At 32.4% G+C, this 25,674-nt stretch overlaps 3 protein-coding genes across 4 annotated transcripts; 2 read left to right on the forward strand and 1 right to left on the reverse strand.

The window, feature by feature from the left end:
- Positions 1-3,040: 3,040 nt before the first annotated feature.
- Positions 3,041-4,941, reverse strand: LOC125589150 (protein SHI RELATED SEQUENCE 5-like). The gene is made up of 2 exons (XM_048761462.1): positions 4,001-4,941; positions 3,041-3,638 (listed from the first exon to the last, which is right to left on the reverse strand). The coding sequence occupies exons 1-2, from the start codon at positions 4,665-4,667 to the stop codon at positions 3,268-3,270; spliced, it is 1,038 nt and encodes a 345-aa protein (XP_048617419.1). The 5' UTR covers positions 4,668-4,941; the 3' UTR covers positions 3,041-3,267.
- Positions 4,942-6,324: 1,383 nt separating this feature from the next.
- Positions 6,325-17,548, forward strand: LOC106421555. 2 transcript variants are annotated; one of them, XM_048761464.1, is made up of 7 exons: positions 6,326-14,093; positions 14,435-15,520; positions 15,612-15,663; positions 15,757-15,902; positions 15,988-16,074; positions 16,171-16,299; positions 16,379-17,548. In XM_048761464.1, the coding sequence occupies exons 1-7, from the start codon at positions 14,040-14,042 to the stop codon at positions 16,451-16,453; spliced, it is 1,629 nt and encodes a 542-aa protein (XP_048617421.1). In that variant the 5' UTR covers positions 6,326-14,039; the 3' UTR covers positions 16,454-17,548. The 2 variants fall into 2 exon arrangements, with proteins under 2 accessions (XP_048617420.1, XP_048617421.1); XM_048761463.1 differs by having other exon boundaries at positions 6,325-14,093; positions 16,171-17,548.
- A 6,429-nt stretch (positions 17,549-23,977) lies between these two features.
- Positions 23,978-25,549, forward strand: LOC106365947 (B-box zinc finger protein 21). Its single transcript, XM_013805471.3, has 3 exons — positions 23,978-24,277; positions 24,352-24,750; positions 24,974-25,549. Exons 1-3 carry the CDS (start codon positions 24,086-24,088, stop codon positions 25,349-25,351), a joined length of 969 nt encoding a protein of 322 aa, XP_013660925.1. The 5' UTR covers positions 23,978-24,085; the 3' UTR covers positions 25,352-25,549.
- The last annotated feature ends 125 nt before the right edge of the window (positions 25,550-25,674 follow it).

A 25,674-nucleotide genomic window follows, 5' to 3' on the forward strand; every position in this document is an offset into this window, starting at 1 on the left:
CTTTAAATATATTTGTATTCCCATTTGGGTAGCGCCTTTGGTTGTGATGGCTATACAATCGACGTACTGAAGCTAATGTAATATAATAAGTATCTTTGAGTAACATTAAAATTATAATTCGTTCATTTTTAGGACTACGTTTACAATAATTGATCTGTACATTTAACATGCATTGATGTATCGTGTATTTAAATGGATACAAACACATTGTCTGGACCACGATTGTGTTAATAAATACACCGAGATTAGAAATAGATGCCGTTTATAGGACAAACGACAAACAAGTAATTATCCTCCAGAATTTAACTAAATCCAAGAGAAGCCCTAACCACAACTTTCGCTCAGTTACAGTGGGGGACCAATCTCTTTCTTTTAACGAACCTTTTTTAATCGTCTTTCATTTGGTTTATACATCTACATTAAAATCTACTTTTTTCAACTAATAACATATGATTCATCTAAGTTTTAGTATTGACTTTAAATTCTGAATTGAAAATATACATCGTTTGTATATAAGACGACATTAAGTATATCACATGGCGTGTAAAAAGAAATTTTACTTGTATTGTTATCAGGCAATAGCCATACACTACATATATAATCTAATAATCGCACGGTTCCTATAACTTGGAAGCTAGAGATTTACGCTGAACTAATGAAAGATATATAATATACTATAAGGTAAATAAGTACAAGTGAGATATCGTATTCTAACAACTCCAACATGATATTTTTTAATTAATGATTGGTTTTTAGGAGGTGAGAGAAGTGAAATGAACAAAAAAATTGTTTCATACGTGTAGATGCGCAAATGGGCCTTAAATTGTTTTTATGCATATACCAAATTTTTTATTTTTTTTGGTAAAATGTTAAATTGCATATACGAATTTTGCTCACATTGTCACTATTTGATATATACGGGTGGATGGTTTCTATGATTTATGAAAAGGGGATTGAGATAAAAGAGAAAGTAGGTGTCCTATCAATCAGAATCGAGTTAGGTATGTGCTTAACAGAAGTTGAAAATGCATTTCAAATCTTTGTTGGATACTAGTCTCTCACCTTGACCATAGACTTTACAATATTTACAATGATATGATGTGCCGAGTCTTTGGACACTTCTTGGCTTCTTGCTTCTTGACCCATAAGTTTCCCTTTTCAACAAAATTAATTAACAATTTACTCGCTAATAACCATCCTTTCAAACTTAACCTAACGTTTTAATGATAATTAATGATGATGATGCCTAACATTTGAACTGTGAGGAAAGTATACGTACCATCGGAACCACATGTGCCTCATCAATACATAATACTATAAAGAAATCCAAAATTAATTAAGAAAATATGGCTAGAGAAAAGCTATTAGCAAAAGGAAAGCCATGGGATAATCCTGTAGAGCTTTTGCGAAACAAGAAGTGAGACTGATTAAGCATAGTATCAGAGCGGATGATCGTGATTTATTGAACAGTTACAGTTATTTGGAAATTGATATATTTTAAAAACAAAACAAAATAAATTTGAACGAGAGAGTCTGAAAGAAGAGATCACATGTCATGAGTCAGACACTACAATTTTTTAGTAACTTCCATCTTCTCCTCTGTCCTTTTAACCTGTCCTAAATCAAGCAATCTATACACGGTACTAGCTAATCATTATTGTCAATAATACAGTATCAGTTCACACATACATACTGTCATATTAATTAAATATCATTTTACTAGGACAACGAAACCAATTTAGACGACATCTATATGTAATTGTGCATCTATAACAGTCATTTATAGATGTGTTTTTTTTGTAACACTTATAGATGTGTATATAAAACTACAAACTGTAAGGGAAAAATTGTTACCAAATAAGAGGACAAGCTACAGACGAATAATAGCCACATCCATGCAAGTAGTGATCAAATAGCTAAACTTGTCATGGTTCTGCAGGGAAGCACATAGTTTGTTATAAATACCCCTATATTACTATCCGTTTACACTTATCTAGCTACGCCGATTAACAAATCACATGTTCCGTATGGACTCGCAATTAATTGACATTCTCGAAATATTTAACCTTACCGTCCTATGTTGTAGATAGGGGTTGAATCTACTGGAATGACACGATATTATCTAAGTAAAAACAAAGTGGCCAAAATAAAGGAAATATGTGTGAAATTATTAGACTCAAACCAGATAAAATATACTCTCCCATTCCTAAAAGATCTATGTTTTAAAATTTTTACACTTTTTAATAAAACATATTAAAACTTAGCTATAAATGCATAGTTTTTTTATAATTTTATATTTCCTATATTTTTAAACCAATAAGATTTTAAAAAATGTAATTAATATTCTTAGACTTCACAATTTCTCATGATTAGTTGACAAAAATTACATTGAAAATATAAAATATGTATCTTTTTGAAACAAATTTTTTTTCTAGAATATAAATCTTTTAGGAACGGATGGAGTAATAAACTAGATTAAACTTGTACAAAAAGTAGATTAAAGTTAATGCAGGAATGAGATTTAAAGTCGCCCAGTTATTGTTCAAAAAAAAAAAAAATTTATTTTTCCATCTTCCCAGATGTTAGATATATTTCAATAGAGAATTCGAAGGAATTCCATTGGGTAATATAAAAGTTGTTCAATGCCTTCTTAAAATATGTTTTTTTCAAATCTTTCGTCAATGGAACACGAAACCTAGTTAACTCACGTTTGGAACCAGCAAGCAAACGGATAAACGGGGGAAAAAGCAGCTTCGAGCTCAACACCAACCAGAAAGCTAATTCAATATCAAACCCACAAATATTGTTATTTATTAGTTTCTGATTTGACCTTTACTTAAAAAGTACTATATATCGTACACCAATTAAAAAGAGAGATAATTAGTAATACATAAAATTCCAACTAAACGACATTGAAATTGACACAAAGAGATCGATACTACGCAATGAACCAAAAAGAGTTGTACTAGAGACAGTTTCATGTAACGAATAATCACAAGAGGAAACTGAGAAGGTGCAGTAAACAAACAATAAAATTAAATATCAAAAATTAAAACTCAAACATTAATTTAACTCTCATTGATGTTCTTAAAAAGGCGTACCGCGTACGATGTGCATGTTAATCACCACTAAGTAACAACCTAGCTAAGGGAGTTTTATGAACTTGCACGAAGTTTTTAAAAGGCAAAGATGAATACAAAAACAACAACAACAAAGAAAGGCCTCTTATTATTATAACGTTGTAAAGCGGAAATAATATTCAATAACTTAGTCCCTCGGAGGTGTGAAGAATGGCGTACCGGTGATGAAGGAGTTGAGTTGAGTAGGATAAAGCGACGAAGGATCAAGAATTAATCCACTGTTATTGTTTCCGGCAATAGTAACCGCCGTTTTTGCAGCAATCTCTTCGGCATTGGTGGTTGTAGCAGTGGATGCAAGGAGGTTAAGTTGGTGGTGGTGATCTTGATCTGGTCCTTGGTCATAAAGAATGCCTTTGAAGACATGTCCCCCAATGTTCACAGCCGTTTGATAAGCATATTCTTGATCATCTTCATCCTCTTCTATCGAGCTCACTCGAACGCATCGGAAAACCGCCGGTGAGCTAACTTCCGGTGGTAAGTTTTGAATCGCCTCCAACCCTAAATTTCATTCACAGCTATAAGAATAATAAAAAATAAACCTTATCTTTTTAAGCCTCTTTTAGTACATGTTCTTGATTTTATACCCAAATCTATCTTTATATATCTATTGAATAACGTTACATGAAATTGATCTTGGTTATAAACCCTTTTATGTCGTCAGGTTTACCAAGGAACAGTAACTTAGACAAAATAAAGCAGCAGTATCCGGCGGACATCCTCATTCACACGCAAATGATGTTGTACTTCTCCACAAACATTCATAATTAACACTTTGACACTTTTCTTGAAGATTCAACCAATCTTGTAAGCTAAATTCGCTATCATCAATTGGAAAAACACACACCATGATCAAAGTTTACCTGAATTAAAATTAGTATTCACCACACGGGTAGCAAGAGACGATCCACCACCACCATTATGGTCTTTATCATCATCATTATCACCACCATCTACTTCACGTAGGCGTTTAGCGTTTGCGTTTGGCGTTTCGCGGCTGGAGGCTGAATGGTGCTGCAAGGAAGCGAGTTGAGCCAAACGCTCACGGCGTTTAGCAGCAGGAACCCAAGTGCTCTTAACGTGAGTCTGACAGTGAAAGCCTCGGCTCTTACAACAAGTTCTACATCTCATATGAGGACAATCTTTCTTAGCTTGATTCCCACAATCTTGACAATTCATACCTCCTTGTCTCGTTACGGTGAATCCTCCCGGCTCATGATCGGAGACTACGTTGATGTATAAACCCCGGCTCCTGTTATTGTTGTTATTGCCGCTGCTGCTTCCGCTTGGGACCATTCCAAAGGAGTAGAAGTTTGAAGGAGGTGTGACATGTTGTTGTTGTTCTTGTTGTTGTTGGAAGTATTGTGGAGGCCAAATCTCGAAACCCTTGTTGGTGTTATAGATCTCGTCTTTGTAAAGATAAAGATAGTTACTCTTGTCTTGATGATGATGATGATCCTTGTCAACTTGATGATGATCTTGTTTGCTGCTGTTGTTGTCTCTCCCTCCTAGATAGAAAAATCCTGCCATTTATTTTCCAAGTGATAATCAACATCACACACACAACATACCCCAAAGAGATCCAAGAAAGATGCAAATCTTTTCTTTGCTTGGAGAAACTGAGAAAGACTGGATCAACTAAAAGACTGCAAACGCCTCCATGGAATTAGTCTCTCTTCAACATTTTTTAGAGACAACACAATTTTGATCTCTGAAAGTGGAAGTTGCTGGGTTTTCTGTGGATAGAGAGAGAAAAAGGTTTTTAAGACATATAGAGTCCCATGAAGATCTTTTGCTTTGGGCACTTCACTACAGTTATCTTCCAGTTTGAGTGAATCCCCATCACATAAATATAACTCACTATATATTTTTGAAAGAAAGGAAAAAGAAATATAAGCTGTCATTATTTTAAGTAATTTTCTTAGAGTAATCATGCCATCATGTAAGTTTTTTTCTGTCTCAATGGATTTCACGAAATATTCACAACTAGTTTGAGGTGATCATAATTACCCTCTACATTTTTTTAAAAAAAATACATTATTCATCATTATTTCATAGTCGTTTATTACAGTTGAAATTCATATAAACACGAAATTTGAATAATGACTAAGAAATCGGTATTTCAAGATGCAAAATAGTATGCATGAAATGTATTAGTAAAATTTAAAATAACTATTTGTCTTCGTATTTTTAGATTTATAAAAGTTATGATTTGTAAATTCAAATAAAAAAATTCAAATTAAAAAAAGCCGCATATATTTAAAATAAAATTAAACTAGATGAAATAATTTAAATCTCATAATGTTAATCTTTACCAAGTGCTAAAAGGCCACGTGTTAGAACAGGGAGTTTATCTCCACATGTCCCTCCCCCGCAAAACCCTCTCAACCGTTTTTTTTTTTTTTTTTTTTTTTCCCTCTCAACCGTTTATTTATCTTTTCTTCCCATTTCAATCTGAATTATAATTATATGAAATTCTATAAAAATAGTATGCAACCATTAAAGGGGGTTATCATCAAAAACACTAAAGAGAATTCACAAGAAGAAAAAAATTATTGGTAGTCTTTTCAAAAAGAATTTGGCAAGTCTAACGTCACATTGCTTTGACCTTTTATCGTCACCGACGGTCTTATCGTGAGGTTTTGGTTTACAGATTAATCACGGCGATTAGACCTTCATTGACACAGTCGAAAATTTAACTTTTCGAAGAAGCCTACGTGCGCTAATTTTTCTGTAATTTTAAGTTTTGTTCGTCTAACAAGGGTTACGTGGCACTAATAAAGTGTGTATGCATATTTTTTGTTTTTTGGCCATGACATTATAAAGTATATGTGAGCTATGTGATAAATTCAGTCATGTAGGAAGAACCTTGTCACTTTTTAAAACATTAATAATAATACCAAATCATGTGCCAAAAAATATATCAAAGAAATTTTCGATATACTGTTGAAAATGCTATTTTCAGTTATATGTGATCAAATACGTGATAAATTTTTAAACAAATAAAAGGTCTGGAATTCATGTTTTATACATTGTTTCGGAAAAAAAGAGGGATTTTGATTAGCAATTGAATAGACTAATCAAATTGAACGTTGACTGCATAATGCAATTATATTTATTCTTTGCAGAAAACCAGTGAGATGTGTTTTTTTTTTTTTTTTTTTTTTAATCTGGAGGTATTCCAGACCGAGGCCCAGACTAATCTCCAAGGGGAAGTGCAGCCCACGGATGGACCCTCTCTCCGGATTTTCAAATGGGTCATAAAGCATAGGTCTATATCCGCGTGGTCCGGCGTAGGGGTAAATCTGAGAGGGAGGTTCCAACTCACCAGTGAGATGTCTTTTCGCAGTTAGTCCTGACATGTGTTTTCACAGTTAGCCCTCTAACCGGCTTTTTTCAAAAACCATTTTTTCATTTCCTCTAAATTAAACCTCTATACCGGTATTTTTCCTTATTAATTACCTCTTACCGGTATATTTTGTCTTTGTAGGAAACCAGCCAGATGTGTTTCTATAATTAAACCTCTAACCGGGCAATAGATAAGATTATATGAACAAATGGTTTTAAGAAATAGTAAACATATGTGGCCTGTGTTTTAAAAGGGGGATTCGGCTGTACAGCAAACCCTACTCTAAGCTTTAGCTCACGAGTCATTATTGTTACTAGCCGATGAATGGATGTGATCGTCTTCCATTCTTACCCATACTACTACATGAATATTATTTTCTGTATTTAAAATTTCTAGCTCATTCCAGTTGAAGTAGAAAACTTAGCTTTCACGTTCGTATTTAAAATGGAGAAAACATTTAAATAAAAAATTATATTTGGGACTATTTGGCTCTTTTCATTGGAAATGAAAATAGAGCAATTTAACACCACAATAACCCATACACATCTTTGAAAAAAAAAACCATATATACACATAATCTTTACAACATACATACTTATCTTGATTAAAACCGTCAGTGGTTTTATCTGAAACTAGCTACTATTGATTATCACCTCTAAATATTTTATACAAGTACGTAGCAATTGGTCATACATATTCTATAATTGTAAAATTAAAACCACTAAAAATTGGTCATACATATTCTATAATTGGTCATACATGAATATTATTTTCTGTATTTAAAATTTCTAGCTCATTCCAGTTGAAGTAGAAAACTTAGCTTTCACGTTCGTATTTAAAATGGAGAAAACATTTAAATAAAAAATTATATTTGGGACTATTTGGCTCTTTTCATTGGAAATGAAAATAGAGCAATTTAACACCACAATAACCCATACACATCTTTGAAAAAAAAAACCATATATACACATAATCTTTACAACATACATACTTATCTTGATTAAAACCGTCAGTGGTTTTATCTGAAACTAGCTACTATTGATTATCACCTCTAAATATTTTATACAAGTACGTAGCAATTGGTCATACATATTCTATAATTGTAAAATTAAAACCACTAAAAATTACGGAGATGTATTCAATTTAACATTTGATCTGATTTGATTTTTAATAGGGTTTTAGATGATTTCAATAGACCGCAGAGATTTAAGTGATTTTTGTTAAACTACTCTAGAATATCACTTAAAACTATGGGATTTGGGTTTTAATTTTTTTAACTAAAAAATTCTACCCAAACACCCTATAATCACCTGAAAACTTTAAAACTCCACAACTTAAAATATTTTCAATAACAGTGGATTTCAAAGTACTTTAATAAATGTCAAATTCAATAACATTGGATTTTAAATGAGTTTTTAAAATTCATGTTTCAATAACAGTGTATTTGTTATTTTAATACAAATCATCTGAAATTCTCGGTTGAATATGTACCCCGTTTTCAGTCATAACTTGGATTGACATTAGAACCGAAGCAAGCGCTTTTGATGATAATAGTTAAGCGATTTAAAAGTTTATATTTTTGTGGAAGTCCCTTTTAGTCTCGAGGCTGACAAATCATTTAGTTTTTTTTTTAATTAAATCGAAGTATCTCCAATCTATTGAAGACTCTAGAAAAAAAAGTGCAATCCAAATATAAAATTTGTTTATGGCATTCAAATATGGACCGAAGACAAGAATTTATATTCATGTTGACAGTGGGTGAGGAACAAATTTAGTTTATTTCTTACATAGTTATATATAGTTTAGATGGGAACAAATTTTCAGAAATGTGAATTATTATACATAAGCGAAAGCAAATTTGTTGAAAAATCTAGCGTAGTGGATATAGACTATAAACAAATATACTGTTAAGAATGTGGTGGATAGATATATCAAAATTTCATAGTATTATTTTATTTTTCTCATAAATGTGTTTTTTAGATGTATCTTTTCGATACTTTATAAATATATTATAAAAATTTGTTCAAATAAAAAGAAATTTACAAATCGATATTCTCATCTTCTATTGCAAATTGTTGACAATCTCGTGTATTTTAAATTGTTCATACATAATATCAGGTCACGAGTGAGATTTGACTTCTCAATTCTTATTGCTAGATTTGATCACGCCTTTTGATCAAATCTTCCGTATCGACGGACCAATTAATACAAACCCAATTTCACAAGATAAAGTCTCACAAATACCATTAGTATCCCCTTGATGATTTGTGTATTTGATTTTATTTTGCTGGGAAAATCCCTTTACTTTTTATAAAAGCTCATTTATTTGCCTCGAAGTCTTGAAGAATTGTGAAAAAAAAACAATCATGAGAAATTGAGCATATACATTCTAAAAGAAAATTCAGGAAATTTGTAACATTTGAAATACCCAAAAACATGATACTTTACGGTTTATATTAACAATTAGTTTAGTCATCGGTCCATACTTTTTTGTAAAAACAAAAAGCTTATTCAAAAATCAAAACCAAGAAGTAGAACATCAAACAATTTTCTCAAAACAAAAAAAAAAGTAGAACATCAAACAAGTATAGGGCCCATTCCAAAACATGAATTGTGTCTAGGAAAAACGGGATTTTCGTTAACTTTTTCGTTACATAATTATTTTTTTTGTCATTGATCCCTAATATATAAATCTAGAATGGCTGTTCGTACTTAATAGTTAATATGTACCGGAAAAATAATCGTATTTACTATTTAGGGGCGAGAGCATGGCCTTTTATATATTTAGAATTTCTTGTTGACTAAATCACTATTTTGTCTTCATTTGTAAATGTAATTACTCAATTTTGGTTTAATAAAAAATCAAGGGAGCTCCTAACTTTGATGACTCGGGATCCTCATGATTAAACTAGTTGCCTAATGTCTCTTTTGTCTTTTTTTTCTTTACTTCATTTTTCGTTTTTTTTCTTCCTTCGATTAACATTATTTTTGTTCTTATAATTTTTGATAATTTGACGAGATTAGTAGATAGCATTGGCTTATTTTTGTGGTGGGTGACATTTATGTTAAGAGACTGGCAAATATTGTCGCGGGTCTGATGAAGTTCTAATTTTGTTCTTCTATAGTTCGTATATAGCTAGAATATTAAATACTTAAATGTCGTCCTAAAACATTATAAACACTAGATGTCTGTAGAATGTCAACATTTGTATAGCAAATATATGTCTATTATCTGCTAAGTTTGATATAGATGTTTTCAAACGTCGACAAAAGAAAGAATGTTTTCAAATTATATATTTCGATTATATCTCTGACTATATTAAATAAATCTATCAACAATGGGTAATGCTATATGTAGTCATGCTTAACAGCTTAAGCCAATGAGGTTATACAACATGTTCAAATGATTAACATTGTCATCCAACATAGTTGCAAAAAAATAAACATTTTCATCCAACATTCTTTTTACTTTATAAAACACCACATAAATCATCGTATTCTTAGGAAAAACATATATATCTTTTTAAAAACATATATATCAATTGTTTATAATTTATAAAAGATGTGTCTAGTTTCGGGAGAGTCAAGCTTCAATCCACCAGGAAAACATCAAAATAATACATCATTTTGAGGTAAAAATGAGGATATGAATAATGTTACATTCTATTTGAGAAAATACTATTTACAAAACTCATTTTAATGTTAAGATTTTTTATTTGTGTAACAATCTCTAAAATTTTACAAAACTTCATCGTATGCATAAAAACAATCATATACAAATATTAATAAATGTTTTTTGTTTAATTTGTGAATAATAATTAAAATTTTAATGTAATTATAAACAACAAGTTAATTAAATACTTAAATATAAAATTTATAATTTAATAATGATATATATAAAATAAAAAACAGAAAATAAAAAATAACATTAATAATACATAACTATTACAAAAATACAAACAAATTTAACACAACATAGAATAATTCTTGTCAAAAATAGTATTGTTTAAATAGAACTCTATTATTGTTTAGTATGGGGTTATGTAATTTTAATGGTGTAAGAAATACTTTATTCAAACAAAATTAAAGTTTAGTTGAAATTTTAAAATAAATTATTATAATTTTAAATCTTATCGAATAAAATGTATCATTAAAATGAACAAGAAGTTGAAAAATGAATATATTAAAAACCAATGGAAGAAATGAAGAAAACCATTTCAGTGAAACTCAAACTCAAAATAAGTTTGCAGTTTACAAAAAAAAAACTCAAAATACGTTTACTTCATTTTGAGAAAATAAATGAAAAAAAAAACAATTAGAGATGGTCTAAGTTAACCCAAAGCTGAATCAACGTCAATCTAGCCGTAAATTCTAGTAGTAATACTTGTCATCAAATTGTGTGCACTGGAATGATTATAAGAGGTGATCCGAGATTTTTTTCCCAGTCGAGGTGATCTAAGATGTTAATGTTATTAGTATGTTTCGATAAAATGTAATTACGATTTTTCACCTCCCCCAAGTCCAGCAGAGAGTGAAGAATGAGCAAAGGTAATCTTATTATAGGAAAGATTCAAGAATAAGGATCACCTCCGGTTATTATTATGCTGATGTCTATCACAGTATCACTCTCGAGCCTTGTGCTCACCTTTCTTTTCGCGGCATCTCTCCCTCTCTCTCCATCTCTTTATATATATGCTACTCAATCATTCTTCTCACTAACAGTATTTTCCGACAATCTTCTCAATGATTATATCTATTATCTATACGTCGTGTTAGAAAAAAGCTATATCTTTTAAGACGAGACTCATTTAAGCAGCTAGTGTAAAGTAAGGATTTAGATGTGAATCCGATCTTTATAAAATGTTAGGAGTATTAAGTAAAAAGAAGATTTATGTTCGCTTTTAATGTGAGTGTAAGTTCATTTTCCCTGCTACATATTTCATTATGAACAATTCTGAGACTTAACAAACAAATTTTATTTGTAATCTATAACAAATGAGAAAAATTCTAAGAAATTACAAAATACGAAAACTCTAGGAACACCGATTACATGATTTAAATATTCATTGCCAGACCCAATAATAAGACCTTACAAAATTAGCAAAACCTTGACAATTCAGTATCTATTTAAAACGAATCAGCTATGATATAAATTAACACGTTTACTTTGGTTAACTATCAACTGTTTTGGTTTTCGAGAACTTAGAATACCATCTACAATGTTTGTATACATTAATTAACAAATATAGTTCAAGCCAAAATCTAAGCTAATTACCAAAACATATGATATTTTGAGTATTTTGTTATTTATGCATCCATTAGTATCAAACATAATTGAAACTATATGAAATAGACTCGACCCTAGCTTACTAGGTCCTCAACGTTAGAAAACCGTTCACTCGCTTAAGTATTACATAGTCTTGTGGTTTCATGAACTGGTGATATACTGGCTTAAAACATTAATTTGTCTGCTCTTTCCTTGATAAGGCTTGCTTTTAACTCGCATATACAACGTACTCATTATAAAAATAACCAAGTTACGTTTTCAAAACTGTTTAGTTAACTAAGTGCTTTTCAGCTAGTATTTTTTTTAAACCTATAAAAGTTTTTTCTCTCTCTCTTCATCTTCTATATGCTATAATGCTAATACATAGCCATTATTTTTTTTATTTTTTTTTGATAACATACATAGCCATTATAATGTCTGTGTAAAACATCAGTAAATATGAATCGCGTTACTCTCACAAGTATACAGTCATGACTCATGTAAGTAGATTTGAACGAATGGATGCATTTTCTTGTAAAATAACATTTTCTCCGTTACGCCTTTGTGACCATATCATTTTTTTGCTTAAAGCTAAGTTATAATTATGCTCTTTCCGCTAAAAACGGGTTTTGTCTTGTTGGAAATAAAGGAATGAAGTGACTCAAAGCGTCTTCCTAAAGCTAAGATATTCGATTTACTGCGTTAAGAATAACTTTATTCCATTACAAAACGCGAACAATACTTTGAAAACAAAAGCGAGGGAGAAAAAAAACTAATGTTTGATTTTGAAGATGTCCCTAGTGTTGATATTCTTGTGCAGTCACCTACTTTATACGAATTTACTACCGTACGTATATATAACAACAAAAAACGAAAAAAATATACAAGGTGATCTGATGATTGTAACTGTAGTTCATGAATACATGGCAAGTTAAGTATAATAAGCAAGTCTAATTCTGTAACCCTACGCGACGAACACTGCATGCCAATAGTAGAAACAGTACGTACGATCACGAGATCAAACTTCTACGTACTTTACTTTCTTAGGATCCCTCCACTTGTAGGCACTAGCGCCATGCCACGGGTCCCCCTGCATTAGCTTTATGGGCCTCATAAAAGCCCGTGGGACCGTCTCTCCATCCATGCACATGCTTCACATTAAGCTCTAGCATGTTGTGTGTATATAAAAATACTAGTCTTAATACGCATATTTAAGTACATATAAGCGTATAATCTAATAGCCCTATATATGCCTTTTAAGGAGAAGAGACCGACCGAAGAAAAGACAGCGTTGTGGTCTCCACGAAGGTTACAAAGACTCATTGTCATTTGTCACGTGACCACCACTATTCTTCAGAGTCTTATAATATGTGTGTTATATAGCTTATATGTATAAACATTTATTTATAGAATTTAGATAGTTTTGTATTTGCTTGTGGACCATTCAAGAATCTTTAGCACTATACTCTAGTTTCAGGTTAAATAAGCGAGGGCCTATAAGATCTATAGAATTTAATATTAAGCATTCAGCATCAATATGCTTTGGCCCAAGACTGTGGACGTTAGTGGGTTTTGCTTTGGGCATTACAACCGAAGTGTACTTTACCATGACTTCTAAGCTGATGGGCTTAACTTTATAGCCCATTGCACACATCTGGAACTTTTTGTGTTGAGAAATAGTATTATTTTTTGCGTTAAGGGTAATATTTTTTTAGTGCATCATCGTTTTGTCGTTTTCAAAAGTTGTATGGAATCCAGTGGTGGCTTGAAACTCTAATGGAAGAAGTATGAGCATCAATGCTTCTTTGGAGTTTACATCCTAATCGTTCCATTCGATTAGACTTCCATATATAAACCGCCTAACGTAACGCATATTTAACATTATTATTTCTTTTAAATTAATTAAGTTAATCATCAAACTGCTAATGTGGGTTTGCTTAATTTTTATTTAAATATTTTATGGACACTGATTAGTAATTGGTAGTTAATAAAAAATAATATATATATATAAAAGAATCAAAACTATTTTTCACAAGAAAATAACATAAAATTAATCAGGAAAAGGATATATATCGAGATTTTTTAAAAATTGGGTTAAATTAAATTAATCGGAAAACCAGAAGACTAAGGAGTTATTTCTTTTTATTTGGCTAATTAAAAACGTTAATTATAGAAAATTAAGATTCGGTGGCTGATTTAGAAAATATTTCCTTTCTCAATATCTCGTCGACTCAATAGAAGCTTCGATCGTTTCCCTGAAGAAAAAGATTTATCGTTTGCGTCTCCGATGGCGTCTCACTGGATCCCTGAAGATGACTTTCGTCTCAGAAAATCCATCGAGGTTTTAGCTTTCACGAAACCCTAATTTCCACTATGTTTTTTTCTTCTGCAATCTTCTACTACATCACATGTTCTTGTCTTTTCGTATCTCGTGTTTTTGTAACGTGAAGATGTTACTGCATCTTGAGCTAAAACCCTAGATCACTGCAGCGTTTAAACCCTAGAATCAACTAGCTAGCTTGCGTCTCAAGTAATTCAATCAAAACTTGATTAGATTGACTCTTACGAGTTTCTTATTGATTATTTACCGATATGATATAGATCTTGAATATTGAAATCCAGTATTTTCAATTTCTAATAATTATTTGCAATTTTCTAATCAATATTCTTGTTATAATATAGAATGGTGCTTCTCTAGAGTCACTAGCTAAAGGAGCAGTCAAGTTCTCTAGGAGATTCACACTTTCTGAACTAAGAGATCGATGGCATTCTCTTCTGTACAACTCTCATGTCACATCTCTATCTTCATCAGTCGCATTCGATCACACGTACTCGGATCAGTTTCTTCCACAAACTCATCATAACCAACACAGAACACCAGTCAGGTCGCAGTATTACACGGCGTGTAAGAGGAGGCGTTTGGAGGAGATGTATCCTCTTAGTAACGTTGATAACAGTGTCATTAACGAAGATCTTGATCACGCTGCGTTTGGAGGAAACGCGTTTGAAGGCTCAGAGTATTTGGACTTGGAGTTTGATGCGGTTGATTTGGCAATCATTCATAACTCTTTCCCAGGTATCATGCCTCGAGAAGCTGATGGTGATGGAATGGTGAATCAGTTATTCAATGATTGTGATGTTTCGGACACAACAATAACAGCAAATGCATTAGAACAGCTTTTGCTTCAATCCTTCAACGAGACAACATCAGTGTCACATGACCAAGCAGAGACTTGGATTGATCCAAAGTATTTGCCAAGCCAACCTGAGGAGTATTGTCATAGTGCTATGTCATTGCCTGATTGGGACCCGCATCCAGAAGTCATTAACGGTGTTATCATATGCACTTTAAACAAAGAGTCCGATGAGATTCCAGATAACGATGATATTGACTTTACTATGTACACACAGAAAGCTCGAAACCTGCCATCATCACTGAGGAAGCTTATGAGACCACCTCCGTATACAAACAGAGGACCATCATCATCGTCATCACAAGCCAGAGGTAATAATGACATGTTCCACAGTTCTGGTAGTGGAGATAGTGTTGTTACAGAACAAGGAAGTTGTTCTAATGCATTCAAGGCTAGCTATACCGAGAAAGCTACTTCTAGTTTTACTACAACTACTTCAACATCACAACAACATTATGAACATACTTTGAGTTCGGTGATGGATATAACTACTCCAATGTTACAAGAAGAGGAAGACAACGATGAAATTGAGAGTGATGAAGATTTGCCTTCATATTCAGATGTTGAAACTATGGTATATAAACTCTTACAAGCCTGTGAATATTATTTGTCTTTTCTTGTTTAATTTTACCCGAAACTGTGTTTCTTTTTCTTAAACCAATCAGATTCTTGGCATGGACCTTGAACCGGTTGGTCAAGACCTGTACGAGCTGGAAGGTAACTAACTAAGCTGTCACACAATCTGTAGTTTTTTTTTTTTGCCGGTTCTTGTCTTTTGTTTAACAAAGATGTGATGATGATTGTGTGTAGCGTCAAGATATCGAACTGAGGAAGTGGCGCGAATGATAATGAGATTAGAGCAGAGTTCTAAGTCTTACATGAACCGTAACATCACTTCTCATGAAGCTTTTGCTATGCTATACGGAAGCTCTAAGCATTACATTAATAAACCGGAGGTTATTGAAATATTCTTTTGAATGGTGCTTAACTAGAGTTACTAATCATTTGTTTAAAATAATAAACGTTTTCAATATTATTCAGGTGTTACTTGGACGAGCGACTGGTGAATATCTAGTGGATATCGACTTAGCAAAGTCAGGATCTTGGAAAAAAATCTCTAGACGACAGGTAATGACGTTATTTCATAATATTACATGTATTGTTTTTTTATATACCTTTTTGATCAATGGAGAGTTTCAAAATGTGAGTTTTATTTGATTTTAGGCTCTAATCAAGTTGAAGAAAGATGGGTGTTTTGTAATCAAGAATCTTGGGAAGTTTTCTATATGGATAAACGAGAAAGAAGTTCAACATGGAGAGATTGTTAATCTCAGTAACAATAGCTTAATCCAGGTGATTATTTTTTGTTACTTGTGTTTCAATATTAGGTTAAAAAGAACCGAAGCTGATCAATCTCTTTACGTGTTTGCAGATACGAGAAATGTCGTTCATATTCGAGACGAACGAGAAAGCAGTCAAAAGATATCTAGATGAAATTCACAAATGAAATTATATATGTATATAGCTATTACTCGTATTAGTAAAGACTTTTTTTTTTTGAAAAAAAATATAGTGGAGAGACTTTATGTTAAAATACTTGTACGATCATCAAAACGTAACACTTGACATTGATCCAATCAAAAGTTGGATGATTTAAAAAGCTGGGGTCTTTTCGTTTATTTTTTCGAAAAGTCATCGTAAGATGAAAGAAAAGGTGAGAAGAACAAAAATCGAATCAATTCGATGAAGGATCTATGTGTGTATTGATGCAAATAATGGGCAGTGTAGTATATAAAATAATGTGGGCGTATTCGTATACTTTATATATATATATAAATAATAATGTGGGGCGTATTCGTATACTTTAAATTAATGAAAACTCCCAAAGTGGACCAATAAAATCATTAAATTCGCTTAATAGAAAATCATGAATCGCTGTTAAGATTCGATGGGTTTCGATATTGGCCTACCCACCTTCTGTCCATACAGATCCAACTAATTCCTTTATTTTATTCTAAATTTTATAAATACTTTACCAATGGTGTCATGAATATAGTTTTTTTTTTCGCTTAAAAGTCATGAACATAGTTTTTTTTTTTTGTAACTGAAGTCATGAACATAGTTACATAAATAAAAGATGATCACTATGAATGATTTTGATGACATAGCAATGAAACTTTTTTTTGAACAACACAAAGCAATGAAACTTAATTTCGATCTTTCTTTAGTCGAAAACACTAAAAAGAAACGTGTAGATTAATCTGAATCAGAAAATGAAGTGAAAGAAGATGAGGTGGTGACCGTCGACAAAGAAAAAAAAGAAGAAGATGAGGTGGTGACCGAGTCGAAATCAAAGTGTAGAGTTTCGAACAACGTACGAGAGACACGACGGCCCAGCTAGCCACGTGCGGTCGCTCTTCTTTCCCACCCCTTCGTCCACCTTCATTTGGGACTAACATCAAAGTTTACGTTTTGAAATTCAACGTCTTAAAAAAATGTCAATAATGAATAATTGACATCATGAACTACCTAATTTCAGCAAGTTCTTATGATTTATTAACATCATCTAGGCTGGGGGTGGGCGTTCGGATACCCATTCGGGTTCGGTTCAGGTCTATTCGGGTTTCGGGTTTCGGGTTTTCGGATTTTCGGGGTCAAAGATTTCAGCCTCATTCGGATATTTCTAAGTTTCGGTTCGGGTTCGGTTTGGATCTTTGCGGGTTCGGTTCGGGTTCGGATAACCCATTAAAATTATTTTTAAAATTTTAAAATTCATTATATACTTTAAATTTCTTAAAATCTATAAACAAAATATTATATTACATACAAATTTGAATAACATATTTCAAAATACCTAAACTTAACATATAATTTGATTTTGTTTGAATATTTGATAGATAATCAATAGATATTTTAAATATTTCTGGTGTTTTGAGTATATTTTAGCTATTTTATACATTTACTTTTGACTATTAGTATATATTTTCAAGTATTTTGGATAATTTAAAAATATCTTATATATTTTGGATGTTTTTAATAGTCATTAAATCTAAAATATATTTATATAAGGGGGTATAGAAATCAATTTCGGATACATTCGGGTCCCTAGAATACTTCAGTTGGGGTCGAATTCGGTTCCGGTTTTTTAGATACCAAATTTTTTAACCCGTTCGGATATTTAGTCAATTTCGGTTCGGATTCGGTATAATTTTTTCGAATCGGATTCGGTTCGGTTCTTCGGATTCAGATTTTTTGTCCAGCTCTAATCTAGGCTTCTAAACTAAATATAAAAACAAAGAAATAATCTATTTTGACCTAATTTTTATTTGCCATGATCTTATGATATTTAAATGTTTTTCGCCATGATTATCCTCTAGCTAGTTGCTAAATATAGAACATGACACTATGAGCGTGGGTCCATTTTGTTCCCTAGCTCGCATTATCAAAGTTACAACTAATCTAAAGTAAGCTTGCTTCAGAAGCCGGTCACGAGAGACTATATATTATGTGCCCTGTATCAAATAATATCGATTATGCTAGTAGTTTTACCTATTTATTTTTAGTTCTTTTTTACAACTACTGGTGGTTAGGACACATTTTTTTGTGATCGATAAGAAAGGTCGCAGACTCGCGGTGAAGAGCCTAAAGGCTGAATGGTATTTCTATGTGGAGTCCTAGCAAAATAGTATGAGCTAGATACATGTATGTTGTGTTCCAAAAAAAAAAAGGTAGATACACGTATTCTTGAATTTTTTAATAAGATTTTGCAGTACCTATGAGGCTATGACTAATTATGATACTTGCCAGGGTTCTATATGGTTTAAATGTTCTTTAAGCATTCGCCTTTAGTTAATTGTCAAATCTTTTATACGCTACTTTTCAGGATTAGAATTTAGGAATGTACAAGACATGGTGCTACTAGATTACACTCCAGAGAATTAAAATATTCGTTATAATCTTTAGTTACTACATGATAGTGGGTCTAGATTTTGAAACTTATCCTTGGCATCTCATCTACGAATCATTTAATATGCATACGGCCCTTTAAAGTTTGGGAGAATTTGTATGATAAGCACAGTGGAAGAAAAAATAAGAATATAGCCATGCATCCACAAGTGTGATAATTTGGTACCAAAGTAATCTCTCCTTCTCGTGCGTGATTATTTCAATGAATTGTATGATATTGTGATATATTATATTTGGTAAATAGTTAGTGCAGAACAATAAAATCACAACAATGATATATCACAACGAAGAAAATTAAAAATAAGAAGGAGAATACTAAGAATAATAAAAGTAAGACATAAAAGAAGAAACAAAAAAATTGTTGTTTTGAATATAGAGAAGAAGGATGGAGAAAGAGAGAAAGAAAAAGAGAGCAAGCAATCATATTGTATATTATTTATCTATTCTATGTTTCTAAATAGTTTAGAACACAACAAAATTGTGTCTTACTTGAAAACAAAATATGACTATACTAAATATATTTCTATGATAGTATAGATTTAAAGTTGTGGTTATGGAATATTGTAAAAAAATTATAAAATATATGTTTGTTTAAAAAGTTTCAAAACATATTATGTGTAGAAAAAAATCTATGTTTTTATTATGTTAAATTCAAAGTTTAATAATTGTTCTAACAGAAACTAAAAGCAATTTAAAGTAGAAGAGGAAAACATATTTGTAAGAATAAAAAAAAATGTATGTCAAGGGTAATATGGCAATTATTATACAAATATCATAGCCTAAGTTCTCTTATGATTATATGCTTAATTTGACGATCTTTTATAGACATATACCAAATTTCCCTTAAAGTTTTGTCTCCAGTTACGAGCTACGTTTCTTTTTTTTTTTCACACTAAGAATTATTCTCATTAATTTTATTAATTACAAAACTAGCTAGCCAATTTGAGAAAATAGTGATAAATATAGCATTTTATCATTGATGATAAGAATTTCAAGGCTCTTAATCAAATGTTGTAGAATAAAGGATGTCAAACCAGTTCTAAGTGATTCTAAAACAAAGGGAATGCAAGATCATGCTTAATCTAAGTGCTATCAATTGATGAGATGATTTTTGAACTAGAATGCTACTGAAATGCAATAAAGGACAAAGCTTTCTTTCTTATGAGATAAGAGAACTCATGGGCTAAAGGAATTGACCTTGGGTGATCAAGTTTCAATATAAAGGTGTTAACTTTCAACCAATCTTTCAACCTTAGACCTAGACACCATCCTAAACAAACTCTATCTCTAGATGAATGCTCATTTACTAAGATAACTCAAACATCAAATCTCTTTGGTTGAATGTTATATAAGTAATCATTAATCTGAAGTCTACTAGTCATCTTAACACCTTTAACAACAAATCTCTTTGGTAAATAATGTTAAAAGCTTAGGAGAGTTGGTTCAGGCATTTCATCAAACACTTTTCAGGTGTGAAATGCCTAGAGCTCAACTTTAGAGAGGCCAACTCTAAAATTGCATTAAAAGCACTCTGCTAGCAAGAAACAAGATGGATCTATACTAAAACACCTTAGATCTAGCTTAATCACCCTTAGTCTCCCTCACCCATGAATTCAAAGATGACTACTCACTACTCTTCATGATGAGCCCAAAAATCAATGATGATTTGGTGCTAATCATGATTAGTGATCAAATTAATCAAGCAATCACAAGAGAAAATGAACAAGATCAAATCTTTCACCTAAAAGTTCTTTGTTATTAGATAGAAAACAAGATAAGATCCTAACTTTAGGATTACAAGAGTATTTATATGTCTTTGGAAAACCTAATGGTTTCCATTAAAAACTCTTAAAAGCCCTTAAAACATTAAAATTTCGACTAAGATAACGCGTCGACGCGGGTTGAGACGATCGGTACCAACCCGCGTCATCCTCCCCGCGTTGGACCTTCGACGATACTCCTTCTTCATGCGAGCATGTGAGTGATCCCGTGCTGCTTCACCCGCGTGACTCCTCGAACAAAATATTCGGCAACGCGGGTAGGAGAAGATGGGGATCACCTGCGTCGCCTTCCCCTCGTCGGACCTCGATGATTCTTCTAGCTCGTGCGAGCGGGTAGTCGACCCCGCGTGATCCTTCCCGCGTGGCTCCTCTGAGTTGGTCTTTTGGTGACGCGGGTAAGTGGACTCGGGGTGTTGCAACCCGCGTGGCTCGCCTTATGATTGACCAATCTCCATTCTTCATCTCTTTTTGGATCACAATGCTTCTAAACACCTCTGATTACTCCATAGGATACTCCATTACCTGATTAAGACATATAAATGCAAAATGGATCCTAAAGATGCTAAACTCCTAATCTATATGATCATTATGTACAAAATGAAAGCTTAAAACAATGCAAATATGCAAGATATCAATCATTTACATAATCTTGATATTTTAACAATGGAATGAGATTTTAGAACTCAGTAAAAATAACAAAATAAAAAAATAACAAAAATGTGAAATCTAAAGTTTTCATAAAAGGGCTGAAACATATTTGATATTTTTTTTTTGAAAGGAAAAGATCCACCACTAGGCCAACCTACCGGTCAACTATGTTGGAGACCTCGCTTCACACACCCTCCTTCAAGGAAAAGTTTTTTTTGTAACTTGACCTTCGAGGAAAAGTTCTTCAATGGCTTCAACCATAATCTGCCAAAACAGAGATAACACGAAAACATTGTAAACATTTTGGTAACAAAGTGATATATATATAAGAGACGATTCTTAGTTTTTTTTAGTTAAAAATTAAGAGACGGTTTCTTATATTCCGCTAAGAACCTCACCATAAGAACTTCCATTAGAGCATGATTAACCCCGGTCTCTTAGCCGAAGTTTTTAACTCATGATTTGACATTTTTTTTATACTTTTTGGATAAAAGACGGATGTTATATCTCTTAGCCGAAGCTAAAAAACCCTTTTAAGATTGTCTATATATACATATATATATATATCAATTTGTTACCAAAATGTTTACAATGTTTTTGTGTTATCTCTGTTTTGGCAGATTATGGTTACGTTTGATCTTCATTCTCTGTTTGGACCTATAGTGCATAACTGCATAAGCTTTACTATAAATAAATAGAATTTAAATAACCAAAATGCCACTCGCGGCGAAAACAGCCAGAGTAAACCAATCCGCTAAACATAGGTAGCTTTGTATTTTCTCCTTTAATTATTGGTTGAATTTGATGCTTTTAGGGGACACTTCCTGGAAAACAGCGTACTATTATCTTCCATATAAACTTAATAGATGTTATGAACAATGCACATGCAGTGTTTCAGATATATATACATTCAAAATATATTATGTTGTATAGTAAATTTTATAGTATGCATATGTGATTATAAAACTGTTGGGATTTGAAAACATAAAAATAAAACGGTTAGGAGCTGCATATCTCTAGAAAAACTATCAATCCATCCACTATCAACGAGTTAGTTAAAAAAAATTGAAATTAATATACCATTAAAATTTTCATACATGCTGCAAAAAAGAAAATTGATTCGATTCAGAATTGGTTTGATCAACCGAACTCAAAATTGGAATTTCATATTAAATATTTATGTCTCTTACGTCTCGTAATGTTATGCTTCTAATATATTTATCATTTTGTTTTTGAATGTAATATGTAGTTTAATTAGTGGTTTGTGTTAATATTATCAATATACCATCTGGTCAGTTGGTCTGTATTAATGTTCTCAATGTATTGTACCTGGTCAGTCTAACTTTTTTTTAATGAAGTTTATGTTCGCATACAATGTACGCCATTGATTTAATCTTGAAGGTTTAGGAGCGAGTGTCTTCATCATCAGTTCTTCAGACCGGGTGATTGTGGTCGAGTGGTAAGGAGACGGAACTGAGACGCCAACACGTTTCAGGTTCGATCCATCTGCTGCGCAAAACTAAGTCACAATTATCCTAGTCACCTAACACGGATATGTGCCTATGCTTTAGAGCTCATTTGAATACCCGGAGAGAAGGTCTATCTGTGGGCTGCACCTCCCCTTGGGGATTAGTCTGTGCCTCTCCATGGACCTGGAATACCCCTAGGATAATCAAAAAAAAAATAATAATAATAATAATCAGTTCTTCATCAGTTTTTGTTTCATTATATAAAGATAGTTTTGTACAATATTATTTTGTCAACATAATTTTTTGTCACTCTTACAGATTGATTTTAAATTGAAATCCCAAAATAAATTTGAATTTAATATGATATCAAAACAACTAAACCTAACTACTAAAAATGTTTAAAATCGATCCACACTCTTATAATTCGGTCCAAAAATAGTTTATATTTTCAGATTTGATAATATTTAATTTGCAATTAATAACTTGTACTCGAGGGAAGATATTAAGATTATGTAGAAATTAATGGACCATAAACAGAAACATGTAAAGAGTGTATGAATATAAAATTTAATATTGAAAATTTTGGTGGGATATGAATAATATGTAATAGATTTTAAATTTGAAGCTCATGAAACTTAACAAGGTTAAAAATAATTTAGTGAAAATGTAGTAATTAATGTATTATACTTTTTGTAACTGGATTAATATATTATACTTATTAGAAAATAAAAGATAATGATGTACTGAGGGAATTATAACTTTGTTATAAGTAAAATTATAATATTACTTTGTTGAAATATCTCATACACCATTAGTCCATTTAATTATATTGTTTTGTTTTTTCTCGAAATTTGTAGGTTTGGATGGGCAGAACTAACGTGGGCGCCTACACTCGGTCAAGCTCTCATATTATCACCGCTTGTCTTTTACGGGCTTTATCTAAAAGAGTGGCTGGAAAATAAATGAAATATGATGTAACAAAGTAATAATAAGATATTTTTTTGGATCGGTATTAGATTTTATTTTTCATTTTAAAAGGTTACTGCATGGAATCATATAAAACAAGAACTTTTTTTGTAATAAAGAAAAAAAGAAAGAAGAGATATGAATTTCTTAAAGAAAATGATGATGATATTACATAAGCAACCCTCTTGTATTATTACTTCATACTATTCTCTTTCCTTCTTATTACAAAACTCATATAACAAAGTCTCACATCTTCTCTCCTATCATTTTCAGCAAGCTCTCGCTTTATCTCTCTCAATCTATCTACGGATGAAGATCAGGTGCGACGTCTGCGATAAAGAAGAAGCCTCGGTGTTCTGCACCGCCGACGAAGCGTCTCTATGCGACGGCTGCGATCATCGAGTCCACCACGCTAACAAACTCGCCTCAAAACATCTCCGTTTCTCTCTCCTCTATCCTTCTTCCTCCAAGAACTCCTCTCCTATCTGCGACATCTGTCAGGTCTCTTTCAGTTTCTAGTCAAGATTTTAGGACATGGGTTTTGTCTGATTCGTTTTTTTTTTGGTAAAATTTAGGAGAAGAAAGCTCTCTTGTTTTGTCAACAAGATAGGGCTATATTGTGCAAAGATTGTGATTCATCGATCCACTCGGCAAACGAACACACCAAGAAACACGATAGGTTTCTTCTCACAGGGGTTAAGCTATCTCCAGCCTCCTCTGTTTACAAACCAACTACAGAATCTCCTTCAAGTAGTCAAGATTGTTCTGTCCCTGCTCCTTCCAAGAAACCTATCTCAGCTCCTCAGAGTCGGATCAAGAACTCCAAGATCCAACCCTCTAAGATCAGTAGCGATGTTGGGATGAATCAGTGGGGATCCACAAGCACGATTTCAGAGTATTTAATCGACACGTTACCTGGTTGGCACGTTGAGGATTTTCTTGATTCCTCACTTCCTCCTTTTGGTTTCTCTAAGGTATGTTGTTCTCTCTAATCAAGAAAGATCAAGTTTAATAAGTCAAGATTTTGATATTTATTTAGTAACTTCATTTCCTTTGTTTATGTGATGATATCATATTATATCAGATCTACTTGTGATATAAATAGTAAGAAACTTTATGGATGTGGATAGATCTTTTTCTACTTTTGAGATGAATTTTTTTTTCCCTTTTCTGGTGGGTTTACTTTTGTGATTACAGAGTGGTGATGATGATGGAGTGTTACCATTTATGGAAGCAGAAGGTGACAGCACTAAGAGAAACAACAACAATACAGTGTCACTTCCATCTAAGAATATGGGGATTTGGGTCCCTCAGGTTCCACAAACTCTTCCTTCCTCCTACACAAACCAGTACTTTCCTCATGATAACAATAATATTCAGTTTGGGATGTACAACAACAAAGAAACATCACATGGAGTAGAGACTTATGCTCCAGTACAAAACATGAAACAACAAGGACAGAACAAGAGATGGTATGATGATGGTGGCTTCACTGTCCCACAGATGACTACTACTACTTCTACTTTTACTCATCCTCCTCTTGCTTCTAATAAAAAGTCCAGATCCTTCTGGTAATCTACATGCTGTTTCCTGCTTTGGTTGTTTGTCGGCCTTTTGATCTTTCTTGATTTCTCTGAACTTCGTTCTTTGTAGAACTAGGTTTACTTCTTGGTTCTGTATTTTGTAAAATTTTGAGTGTGATTGCAAATGTTCTGTTTTATCCCCTATTGCAAGTTTTCGTGTAATAAAATCCCCCATGACTTATATTGTGAATCACGGCGCAAGATTTCTCCCTTTTTTTGTGGAAGCAAGACTTCATTTCATAGAAAGAAATTAGGTATTTTCGATTGTCATCCGCATTATTGCAAGTCAAAGCATTAAGTGAGTTTTAAATTCTC

This window comes from Brassica napus, chromosome C6, assembly GCF_020379485.1.
Source record: "Brassica napus cultivar Da-Ae chromosome C6, Da-Ae, whole genome shotgun sequence".
Taxonomy (NCBI): Eukaryota; Viridiplantae; Streptophyta; class Magnoliopsida; order Brassicales; family Brassicaceae; genus Brassica; species Brassica napus.

Excerpts from the sequence above, each read along its gene's own strand:
- LOC125589150 (XM_048761462.1), bottom strand. The coding sequence starts at position 4,667 with ATGGCAGGATTTTTCTATCTAGGAGGGAGAGACAACAACAGCAGCAAA. Across the intron at positions 3,639-4,000 it reads GAATACTAATTTTAATTCAG|GGTTGGAGGCGATTCAAAAC; the intron begins GTAAACTTTGAT and ends AATGAAATTTAG.
- LOC106365947 (XM_013805471.3), top strand. The coding sequence starts at position 24,086 with ATGAAGATCAGGTGCGACGTCTGCGATAAAGAAGAAGCCTCGGTGTTC. Across the intron at positions 24,278-24,351 it reads CTATCTGCGACATCTGTCAG|GAGAAGAAAGCTCTCTTGTT; the intron begins GTCTCTTTCAGT and ends GGTAAAATTTAG. Across the intron at positions 24,751-24,973 it reads CTCCTTTTGGTTTCTCTAAG|AGTGGTGATGATGATGGAGT; the intron begins GTATGTTGTTCT and ends TTGTGATTACAG.
- LOC106421555 (XM_048761463.1), top strand. The coding sequence starts at position 14,040 with ATGGCGTCTCACTGGATCCCTGAAGATGACTTTCGTCTCAGAAAATCC. Across the intron at positions 15,521-15,611 it reads ATTCAGATGTTGAAACTATG|ATTCTTGGCATGGACCTTGA; the intron begins GTATATAAACTC and ends TAAACCAATCAG. Across the intron at positions 15,664-15,756 it reads AGACCTGTACGAGCTGGAAG|CGTCAAGATATCGAACTGAG; the intron begins GTAACTAACTAA and ends GATTGTGTGTAG.